General features: G+C 39.9%; 2 protein-coding genes across 3 annotated transcripts; both read left to right on the top strand.

Moving 5' to 3' along the window:
- Positions 1–999: 999 nt before the first annotated feature.
- On the top strand, positions 1000–3939 carry LOC108818187 (probable galacturonosyltransferase 14). Of its 2 annotated transcripts, none has more exons than XM_018591082.2 (6): positions 1000–1693; positions 2214–2269; positions 2366–2521; positions 2598–3188; positions 3272–3574; positions 3657–3939. In XM_018591082.2, the coding sequence occupies exons 1-6, from the start codon at positions 1528–1530 to the stop codon at positions 3936–3938; spliced, it is 1554 nt and encodes a 517-aa protein (XP_018446584.1). In that variant the 5' UTR covers positions 1000–1527; the 3' UTR covers position 3939. The 2 variants fall into 2 exon arrangements, with proteins under 2 accessions (XP_018446584.1, XP_018446583.1); XM_018591081.2 differs by having other exon boundaries at positions 1003–1717.
- A 2933-nt stretch (positions 3940–6872) lies between these two features.
- Positions 6873–10141, top strand: LOC108818405 (cyclic nucleotide-gated ion channel 2). The gene is made up of 8 exons (XM_018591371.2): positions 6873–7027; positions 7279–7972; positions 8096–8311; positions 8394–8713; positions 8800–8911; positions 9003–9239; positions 9336–9422; positions 9505–10141. Exons 1-8 carry the CDS (start codon positions 6999–7001, stop codon positions 10009–10011), a joined length of 2202 nt encoding a protein of 733 aa, XP_018446873.1. The 5' UTR covers positions 6873–6998; the 3' UTR covers positions 10012–10141.
- The last annotated feature ends 1705 nt before the right edge of the window (positions 10142–11846 follow it).

Below are 11846 nucleotides of genomic sequence, written 5' to 3' on the forward strand. Positions count from 1 at the left end.
GAAACAACGAGTTTCTTTTCTTGGGATACAAGTCTGATCTGGGTCACTTCAAACTGCCAAAATCACGAGACTTTGATGAATCTAAGGGTTTACAGAACTGAGCTTGTTATAGGAGCTATGGGGTGTTCTGATTCAGATACTGAGATTGTTACTGAACCTGGTAATAGGAACGTTGAGCATCAATGCAGGTTATGCAACAAGATATTTCGTCTTATCAAAGGTCTAGTGTGGTCATCGGATAAGCAAAAGTATGAGCAATAAGAGTTGCAGATAGGAAACAGCAGAGCGTGAGGATGAATTTGTGAAAAAAGAGAAGAAGAGGCACAAGCGTAGCACCTGTTCAAGGAAACTTCAGTTCGGTTTCATGCTTTAGGTGGTCACAAGAAGTGTTCACGGCAAGGGAGACAACACTCAAAAAAAAACAGAGCATCCCGGTTTTGATTTCGGTTTGAGTCAATTTTTCACGATTTGGAAAAGTCATACATGAATGTGTCGGTCGGGTCTATGGTATTCAACAAAACTATTGAGCATGTAAAATGAAATTTAAACAAGACTACTTTTTGTAATATGTTCAACGAAAACGACACATAGCAATGTACGGCATTCTTTGTACCTAATTTTGAGAGAAAAAAATCCCTAATGGTGAATTTGGACCTACCAGCTATTAAGTAGCTAAGACAACAACAAAATCAAAATCAATTTGTATAAACAACACCCAGTTTCCATGTGGATGACGCGGTTTACTCTGCTGGTTTAAGACGTTAGGAAGATGGGAGTAAATGTATAATTTATCATGAATGGTGGAAAAGCAATTTAATTGTCAATTTTCATTACTAGGTTTGAATTGAAATTTAGTTCATATATCATCAATTATGAAATCATATCAATCATTTAAAAGGGAAAGATGGAAAAGCAAAACTCTTTGCTTAGCCATGAAAACAGGTGGGGGAGACAATGCATATAATTAGCACTCTACAAAAAAAACAATCCCTAAACTCAAGGTTAAGACACCAATTCATTAATACTCATTTAATTATTTTAGATCTTGAAATAAAGTATAGTTTTTTATTTTTTTTTATATCCACCGGCAAAATGAGATCACTGGAGAACAAAAGAGCTCTTTGATATTCCTCTTCGTTCATTTCTTCTTTTTTTTGTTCCCTCTGTTTTTTCTTCTTCTTCTTCCTCCTCATCTCTTTGAATTCGAAACTTGATCTCTGATAAGACTCTCTGATTAAAAGACGTGACTTTGCGACAACCCCAATTTGGATTTTATCGTATTGAAGCAATCTCCAGAGGAGTAGGCGGGAATCTCAAATTTTGATTGATGGTCTGAAAATCCAATGCGGTCTACGAGAAGACCACAAGGAAGAAGAAGAAGAAGAATAGCGACAAGGAGCCAATCAGAGACGGAACTCGGAGGCTAGATCGAGAATCGGAAGATCGGAGAGGAGGGGCGGAATCTGATCTGATGTTGGGATTGATACGAATTAGGGTTTTGGATACTGTGATTGTTGTGGTGGATCAATGATGCAGCTACACATATCGCCTAGCATGAGAAGCATCACGATCTCGAGCAGCAAGGTAGGTGCTGCTCGTCACATCTCTTACCGAACTCTCTTCCACACCATCTTGATCCTCGCCTTCTTGTTGCCTTTCGTCTTCATCCTCACCGCTCTTGTTACCCTCGAAGGTGCCAACAAATGCTCCTCCATTGGTAAATTAAAAGACTACTCTTTTAGGATCCTCTGTTTTGGACTCTGTATTTCTTTGTATGTTTGTGCAAAAAGTTCGCATCTTTCGTGGTGTACAAGCATCTCGTTAGGTTTGTTTGGTCCAAACGACAGATCTTGTGATCGTACTAGGATGGGGCTTCAAGTCAATCAAGTTTTGGATTTTTTTTTTTTTTTTTTTGGATTTTTCTTGTTAGGTCCCCACTAATTAAATTTTTGTAGGATCTTGGTTCTCAAAGGAGCTGTACGACCTTAATTGTTGTCAGTATTTTTCCACAATCTGTTTCCGTATCAATGCATTTTGTTGGATTGTGGACATTTTTCTGTTTTCTCTATATGCTGTTTGAGTCACATCTCGGTTCTGTGCTTTTATTATATGGTTTAGGATGTTCATTTACTGAGTTTCTACCATCTAGTATAGTAGTGCCCTTGTGATGCTCTCATTGAAGATTTCTTACTTTTCTTTCTTCTTAATCTCAGATTGTTTAGGGAGGCGGTTAGGTCCACGCCTTCTTGGTAGGGTAGATGATTCAGAGGTGAGTTGTTTGCTTTCTTTACTCTCTTATTTTCTTCAGTATCTTCTTCTTACACAATAGTTCGTTCTCCCATCAATCATGTGTCTCTTCCTGCAGAGACTAGCTAGAGACTTTTACAAAATTCTGAACGAAGTAAGCACTCGAGACATTCCAGATGGTTTGAAGCTTCCAGATTCTTTTCATCACCTTGTTTCCGACACCAAGAACAACCGCTATGATGCCAAAACATTTGCTCTTGTCTTGCGAGCCATGGTACTACGCTTTGCCCTTTTGTCTAGAAGATATATCTCTGTTTTATGTGATTATGTTTTATCTCTGTCTTGAACAGATGGAGAAGTTCGAACGGGACATCAGAGAAACCAAATTCGCAGAGCTCACGAACAAACACTTCGCAGCAAGCTCCATTCCCAAAGGCATCCACTGCCTCTCTCTAAGACTGACAGATGAATACTCCTCCAACGCTCACGCTCGCAGACAGCTCCCTTCGCCAGAGCGTCTCCCTCGTCTCTCAGACAACGCTCGCCACCATTTCATCCTCTCCACCGACAATATACTGGCCGCATCCGTCGTGGTCTCCTCCGCCGTGCGGTCGTCTTCCAAACCGGAGAAAATCGTCTTCCACGTCATCACAGACAAGAAAACATACGCTGGTATGCATTCCTGGTTCGCGCTAAACTCTGTTTCCCCCGCGATTGTGGAAGTCAGAGGTGTTCATCAGTTTGACTGGCTGACGAGAGAGAACGTTCCGGTCCTTGAAGCCGTGGAGAGCCATAACGGTCTAATGAACTATTACCATGGGAGTCATGTCGCTGGTGCGAACCTCAGCGAAACAACTCCGAGAAGATTTGCTTCCAAGTTGCAGTCTAGGAGTCCTAAATACATTTCTTTGCTCAACCATCTTAGAATATATATACCTGAGGTAATAATAATAATAATAAATCAACTTCTTTACTGCCAAAGTTCCTCTGAAAATCATATGACAATCTCTTTTTTTGGGGATAGCTGTTTCCGAACTTGGACAAGGTGGTGTTCTTAGACGATGATGTAGTTGTACAGAGAGACTTGGCTCCGCTTTGGGATGTTGACCTGGGTGGGAAAGTCAACGGAGCGGTGGAGACTTGCAGGGGTGAAGATGAGCGTGTGATGTCCAAGAGGTTAAGGAACTACTTCAATTTCTCACACCCGCACATAGCGAAGCATTTGGATCCTGAGGAATGCGCTTGGGCGTATGGTATGAACGTGTTCGATCTAAAAGCTTGGAGAAAGACAAACATCAGAGAAACGTACCACTTCTGGCTAAGAGAGGTAATAATCAAAGAAGCTCTGCCCTCTTATCGCAGCGTATCACTCAAGTTATCTCACTTTGTCTTTACTCTGTTTTGAGCAGAATCTGAAGTCGAATCTGACAATGTGGAAGCTTGGAACCTTGCCTCCAGCTCTTATCGCGTTTAAGGGTCACGTCCACATAATAGACTCGTCGTGGCATATGCTGGGGTTAGGCTATCAGAGCCAGACCAACGTAGAGAGTATCAGGAGAGCTGCGGTGATACACTACAATGGGCAGTCAAAGCCGTGGCTGGAGATTGGTTTCGAGCATCTAAGGCCATTCTGGACAAAATATGTCAACTACTCGAATGATTTCATCAAGAACTGTCACATCTTGGAGTAGCGAATAAACCGAAAACTTTCGGATGGGATAATATTGAAAGGTAATACGACAGTTGTAAAGGAGAAGAGGAAGATATTAGGAAGAGGAGAGATAAAAACAGGAGCAGAGAACTGCAGGTTGGACTCACTCTAAAAAAGATTCAGAAATATTAGTTTGCCACATGTTGCAGAGCGAAGATGATGCAGCATAAGAGAAAGGGAGAGATAAAAGATACATTCTTTTCTGTAGAATAGAATAAGAATTCGTGAGTGTTTTATAAGAACGAGAAAAGATTGGATTTATATTAATTTATATATTGGTTATGAAGTGGGGGGGGTGATGACCAAAAAAGAAGGGGAGTTGTGGATAGTTGAAGAACAATGTAATACACCTTTTGTTGCATTTGCTGCACATCTCTTATTAATATCATTCGGGTTCTATAGAAATGTATCTTCTTTCTTAGCTTCAGTGACTCATTAACTGTGATTTGTAACGTAATCACTTGAGGTTATAAGATAAACTTGAGGTCACAGCGTTCTCCAATGGTCAGTTGCCTCAGCAGAAGCTCGTATTCAAAAAGATCGAGTCAGATGCTGCAAATGCTGCTGAGAAGGAGGAAGCTTTCTCGAAACAGAGCAATTAGAAAACGACATCGTTTAGAGCTCAAGAAGTTTGTGGACTTTTTAGTAGTACAGAACTTCTATTGAGTTGGTTGTGACAGAACACAGTGATAACAGTTTATCAACAATGTAAGTTATATTAAATCATAAGCTAATAGGTCATTGTGCTGTTGATGTCTCAAAATGCAGAGATTATAGAAATGGTTGATCATAACTTGACTGTATATGAACGAATCTCTGAAAATGCAATATATTTTAGTAACGTTTTATAGTTTCCTGTGACTGATTTGTGTGGCCCCTTCACCGTAGATCTGTCAAGAAGACATGATGGATGTGTCTTGCTCTTAACTCTTAATTATACAGTTTTAAGGTGAAATATTTATATCCAAAGAGCTTTGATCATTTCTTTTTTCCAACAAAGTTTTGTACTTCTTGGCGTGTTGAACTCAAAACCAAAAGAAATGTCGTGTTCAAACGCTCCAAGGTCAAAGTCGGTATTTCGGTGTGTACATTTGTTGGAATTTGAGTCTATCGAAGGAATGTCGACCAACCAGATACAAAATTGAATCAGATAATGTCACGTTCTCTTTGCCCTCTTGCGCTACTTGGTCCCTAGCGTTTTTCGTCTTCGTCTTCGCTAGCTTACATACATGGACATGAAAGAAAGAAAAAAAAACGGACACGAGTTATTGCACATGGTTTTCTTGTCTTCTTGCAATATTCTCGAAAAGTACATGAGACACCATTCCCCATTTTTGATTATTTTTTCAATATACATTACTGCTAAATTAGGCGCTTGTTGATTTATTAAAATATGACTCTTAAAATATATATGTCGACAAAAATATATCTGCATTAAGTGGTTGGTGATCTAGTAATCTTAAAAATGACTACTCAAGATCACACTAGTTCAAGTCTAATGTTATCAACTTCTGATTCCCAATCCTGAACACTTCAAAGATTACAGACTGAAAATCCATGGTATTGATAATGATACCATCAGTGGCGGACGCAAGTGGAGACGTGTCCCCGCCTATTTTTATTTTTTCCTTCACTAATTATACTTGTCTATGTAATGTTCTCTATTCTTACAACTAGATATAATGGAAAAATTTGATGTGCCCCCGTCTAGCTATTGTGTTAGATCCGATCCTGGATACCATATTACTCTTTTACTACAGTTCAAACTTATACCATCATACCCCATTCTCTTTTACTCCATTCGTGTTTTTATTCCACTAATCGCTCTTACTTGAAATTTCGACTCTGTGATTATCATTTAAATGGGTGTTATATAACCCGTTGATATTGGTCGTGACTTGAACTAGAAATATATGGTATGATTTTACTCGATTCTCACCTTGGGGAAACTTTACTGTCAGGTACGTGGCTGATACCACAGCTCCCTAAAGGTGCATGCATACTATAAACAAAAGTGGGTAATCTTGAAAATCCGAGAATATGTGCTGCTTTATAGTAATAAGTGGGTACCTGTTAGACTGTAATCATCAAATGCCTAACTGCGAGTTCAGATTTTGCGGTATGTTTCTGTTCATTATCATAGTCACCACAATAAGTTATTCTACTTTTTATAATAAAATAAACTATTTTATTTACAACCTTTACTTAAAAGTGTGTGCTAGTTATATGGCATACGTCCCATGTGAATGAATCCATAGCTAGGTAGGTACATTACGTATAACGAGTATAAATTGATCACACAACAAAAAATCTATCAGTCATTATTTTATGATGATAGAGACGAATATCAATATAGAATCATGAAAGCATTAAGCATATTCTCTGTATAATTGATTGCAAAATATCAAGTCTGTGAAACAATTTTACTGCATGGTTATATTAAATTATTAATACGTACATATACTACAAGTCTAATATATTTTGTTTTTTTGGTAAAAGACAAGTCTATAATGTTTTTTTTTTTTGACAAAACAAGTCTATAATGTTATATCCTCAAATTAGAATTATGACATTTTTGTCCTATTATAAAACAAGTAAATTTGATTAAACTGATGTAAACTTGAATGATTTAACAATAGGAACTAAATTATGTAATAATTGAGAATGGGTCTGGTCCACATTGGGTCCCCTAACGTTTGTAATCTTCATGATCTGTACGGAATCTAATTTGTTCAGTGTCTCTGTTGTGGGCCGTTGCTAAAAGTGGTGGTCTCTCTTTACTAACCACACACATCTCTGACACTCGACAGCTCACCTCTCCTCGTCCAATCCGGTTCGGTTTTCGAATTAGGTAAAATTTCGGTTCAAACTTTCCATACCGGAGTCTCCCGAACAATAAACCGAATCCTATCAGAGACATGCGTATCACACACTCTTGCCTTCCTTGGCCTATACAATCTCTTTTCTACCTCTCTCTCTTCAATCTCTCTACCTGCAAATCTTCTGTCTATCATCCCATGGTGGTTCCTCTATTTCAATCATGCCCTCTCACACCAACTTCCTCTTCAGGTATAGTTTTATATTTATTCGTATAAGTAATTTCGAAAATGTATTTCGTTTTTTTTTTCCTGTTTCTTTACTCAAACCGTTACAAGCTTTCTATGGGAAACATATTATTTTCTCGAGAAACAAACAGTTTTTTTCCTGGAAAAAACTTCTTCGTTTTCACTGTTTTATACATTTGAAGCCACCATGCAATTGCTTCACAGTAGATCGATTTGTCTTCTGCTAGTTTAGTGTTTAACGATTCGGATTTTCAGGTGGATTGGACTGTTTTCCGGGAAACTCCGCCGAGAAACGACTGGAATCTCGGAAAACAGCGTCGTCATCCAAACCAACGGTGGAGAATCGAGCAGTAGCAGTAGCAGTAGCGACGATACGCCGGTGCTGAGCTCCGGCGAGTGTTACGCATGCACTCAAGTCGGCGTACCGGCCTTCCACTCCACCAGCTGCGATCAAGCCAACGCGCCGGAGTGGCGCGCCTCCGCCGGCTCTTCCCTAGTCCCGATCCAGGAACGATCATCATCCGCATCCGCACAACCCGACCCGTCTCGAGCCCGGATCAGGCGCCTCAGGGGTCCGTTCGGCGAAGTCCTCGATCCCAGGAGCAAGCGCGTGCAGAGGTGGAACCGCGCGTTGCTCCTAGCTCGCGGGATGGCCTTGGCGGTTGATCCGCTCTTCTTCTACGCGCTCTCCATCGGGAGAACCACCGGGCCCGCGTGTCTTTACATGGACGGCGCGTTCGCGGCTGTTGTAACGGTTGTTCGCACGTGCCTCGACGCTCTTCACCTTTGGCACGTGTGGCTTCAGTTCAGGCTGGCTTACGTCTCGAGAGAGTCGCTAGTAGTTGGCTGCGGGAAGCTCGTTTGGGATCCACGCGCCATCGCGTCGCACTACGCTCGCTCTCTCACTGGCTTCTGGTTTGATGTTATAGTCATCCTCCCGGTTCCTCAGGTTTTGAACTTTTTCAGAAACAACCTTCAAACTGTTTCAATATTATTAATATGTCCACAAACTTTTTATTAGTGTCAATTAAGCCCCACATTGAATCAATTTGAAAGTGTTAATTGTTTGCAGGCTGTGTTTTGGTTAGTGGTGCCAAAACTGATAAGAGAAGAGAAGGTTAAGCTGATCATGACGATCCTCTTGCTGATCTTCTTGTTCCAGTTCCTCCCCAAGATTTATCACTGCATCTGCTTGATGAGAAGGATGCAGAAGGTCACTGGTTACATCTTTGGGACTATTTGGTGGGGTTTTGCTCTTAATCTCATAGCCTATTTCATCGCTTCTCATGTAAGTCTTCTCAATATGCATACAACTCAGTGGAATGATACTAAAGTTGGTTTTCTCATGGATTTTTTTTGTGTGGTTACAGGTAGCTGGGGGATGCTGGTATGTTCTAGCAATACAGCGTGTTGCTTCTTGTATTAGACAGCAATGCATGAGGACCGCGAACTGTAACCTGAGTCTGTCTTGCCAAGAAGAGGTCTGTTACCAATTCGTGTCACCCACCAGCACAATTGGGTTTCCATGCTTATCTGGAAACCTCACCAGTGTGGTTAAGAAGCCTATGTGCTTAGACTCTGACGGACCATTCCGATATGGTATCTACGGTTGGGCACTTCCTGTCATCTCCAGCAACTCTCTTGCGGTTAAGATCCTTTACCCTATCTTCTGGGGGCTAATGACTCTCAGGTAGTTTCAGTGTTTCAGGTTTCCGTGCTTGATAATAACCACCAATAGTCAAATGCTAACTCTGTTTTGTGTGTTGCGTTTTACAGCACATTCGGGAATGATCTTGAGCCCACAAGCAACTGGCTTGAGGTTGTTTTCAGTATAGTTATGGTCCTTAGCGGGTTATTACTATTCACCCTGTTGATCGGAAACATTCAGGTAAACTATGCAAGGATAATTCTCTCGTTATATGATATTGTGCTTTGATGGAATCAGGAGTTTTTAACAACTTGGTTACTTTCTTTTGAAGGTGTTTTTGCATGCGGTAATGGCAAAGAAGAGGAAAATGCAGATACGGTGTAGGGATATGGAATGGTGGATGAAACGTAGGCAGTTGCCTTCTAGGTTAAGACAGAGAGTTAGGAGATTTGAGAGGCAGAGATGGACTGCCTTGGGTGGAGAAGACGAGCTGGAACTTATACAGGATTTGCCTCCGGGTCTTCGAAGAGATATTAAGCGATATCTTTGCGTTGATCTTATTGAGAAGGTACTCTAAAAGAAACTATAGATGAATCTTGCTAAGACTTGTGAGAACATTAATGGTCAAGTCTCTGATAATATGTTTTTTTTTTATTTTACCTAGGTACCATTGTTCAGGGGCATGGACGATTTGATCCTAGACAACATTTGCGATCGTGCTAAGCCTCGTGTCTACTCAAAAGACGAAAAGGTACTCATCACATCATAAGAGTTTTTTTTTTTTTTTTTAGTTTTTAAAATTTGAGCTCTTGGGTTATGTTTGATGGTCACAGATCATCCGGGAAGGAGATCCTGTACAGAGAATGATATTCATCATGCGTGGAAGAGTCAAACGTGACCAGAGCCTAAGCAAAGGCGTGGTAGCCACAAGTACGATTGAACCAGGTGGTTACTTCGGCGACGAGCTACTCTCATGGTGCCTACGGCGTCCATTTATCGACCGTCTTCCTCCTTCCACCGCAACATTTGTCTGTCTAGATAACATCGAGGCGTTCTCCCTCGGATCAGAAGATCTTAGGTACATAACGGATCATTTCCGTTATAAATTCGCAAACGAGCGTCTTAAGCGGACGGCGAGATACTACTCCTCGAACTGGAGGACATGGGCTGCGGTGAATATCCAAATGTCGTGGCGCCGGTACAGGAAGAGAACCTGCGGTGGTGTAGGCGGTTCGATGAGTCCTGTGTCGGAACATAGCGTCGAAGGTAACAGTGAACGCCGTTTGCTTCAGTATGCCGCGATGTTCATGTCCATCCGACCGCATGATCATCTTGAGTGAAAGTTTCTTAAATATGTATGTCGAAATAATTGTTTGTATCCATTGTTCATCCTCGATTGTTTTCGTTCCATTGGTTGTTTAAACTAAAATCTCTGTTTCGATGATATGTATGTCCCCTTATTTGAGTTTTCTCTTAATGTACATCTTTACAGTACTAAATTATATCTTAGAAAATTAGACAACACTTAAATACTTGCACATCTAAATTTATAGTACAAAGATTATCAATAAACATTAAACTGTTATGAATGTATTATTGTGATCGACCCATAACCGGACGAATTGGATCAATCCAGCCATAACCGTATCAGACCAAGATCAAGCTCGGTCCATGAAAAGCCCATGAAGAAGATGGCGACCAAAGAAGAGGAAGATTGACATCAAAAAAGATTTATGTTTATCTTATGTTATTAGTGTTTATCATATTTATAGATAGATTAGAATTTGTGTTCCCTTATTTTGTGGGATTTACATTCTCTTATCAGAAAGATTATTTTCACAACACGTTATCAGCACGATAAGTTTTCTAAAATCCGAACTATTCAAAACCACCAGAAACCTTAATTTTTAACGCGACTTCAAACCGCCGTATCTTTCAAACCGTGAAGAATCAGACAACGAGCCACATACCAAATTGAAGCTCTTGACGAGTAGAATCCAGCGCCGCAAACCACACTTCGATCCGATCTCAGACGCGCCTTCAGCTCCCAGTACAAGCCGCACCGTCAAAAACAATTTCAACCTTAAGCACACTGTTCTAATTCGATTTTTAACTTAGACAGTTTACTAGATCTATGTTCAGATCTAAAATAAAATAGACAATCAAAGCAATCGGTTTCAAGGATACAAAATTTCCAATTTCTAATTAGGGTTTTCAAGGCCCTTGAACAACTAATCAAACTTCAACAAGGAAAAGAGAAAACCAATTCTAGATGTTTTCCTATCTGACTAGTGATTTCCGGTTTTGAACTTTGTTAGTATTTCCATAATTTCCAATCAATCAAGCAATATGGAAATTTATCAAAACAAACAAACAAAGATAAAAGGAAATTGGATTCAATTCTAGGGTTTATGGTTTCAAAACCATAATTAGGGTTTAAAGGTTTTATCTCTATTTTCTCAGTTTAATTGGTATACCTTTGTGTTTTGAAGGGTTGAATTTGGACATCTTTAAAGAGAGAAGCAAATCAACACAACGAACTGGTTGGAATTGTTTTTGACGGCGCGGCTTGTACTGGGAGCTGAAGGCGCGTCTAAGATCGGATCGAGGTGTGGTTTGCGGCGCTGGATTATACTCGTCAAGAGCTTCAATTTGGTATGTGGCTCGTCGTTTGATTCTTCACGGTTTGGAAGATACGGCGGTTTGAAGTCGCGTCAGAAATTAGGGTTTCTAGTGGTTTTGGGTTGCTCGGGTTTTAGAGAACTTATTGTACTGTAACGTGTTGTGAAAGTAATGTTTCTGTGTTTCTATATTATTAATCTCAAGGACCAAAGGTCCCTTTATATACAAGTTTACAGAAAGAGATAAATGTAAATCTCACAAGATAAGAGAATACAAATCATAATCTATCTATAAATATAATAAACATAATAATAACATAAAATAAACATGAATCTTCATGTTAATCTTTATGGATAATTATAGTCCGAAGATTATCAATAAACATCAAACAATAGTCATAATCTGAATTCTAAACAAAAGTTTGCATGGGAAACACTGTGGTCTAATGATTAAGGTTAAAAGTTTTCATATTCTCACAAGAATCGCATTTTTTTAAAGATTATAAGATTCCAAAGTGTTATGTTATAGTGGTGTGGCGCAAGAGAATATCTAG

The sequence above is a fragment of the Raphanus sativus genome, chromosome 7 (assembly GCF_000801105.2).
Source record: "Raphanus sativus cultivar WK10039 chromosome 7, ASM80110v3, whole genome shotgun sequence".
Classification (NCBI taxonomy): domain Eukaryota; kingdom Viridiplantae; phylum Streptophyta; class Magnoliopsida; order Brassicales; family Brassicaceae; genus Raphanus; species Raphanus sativus.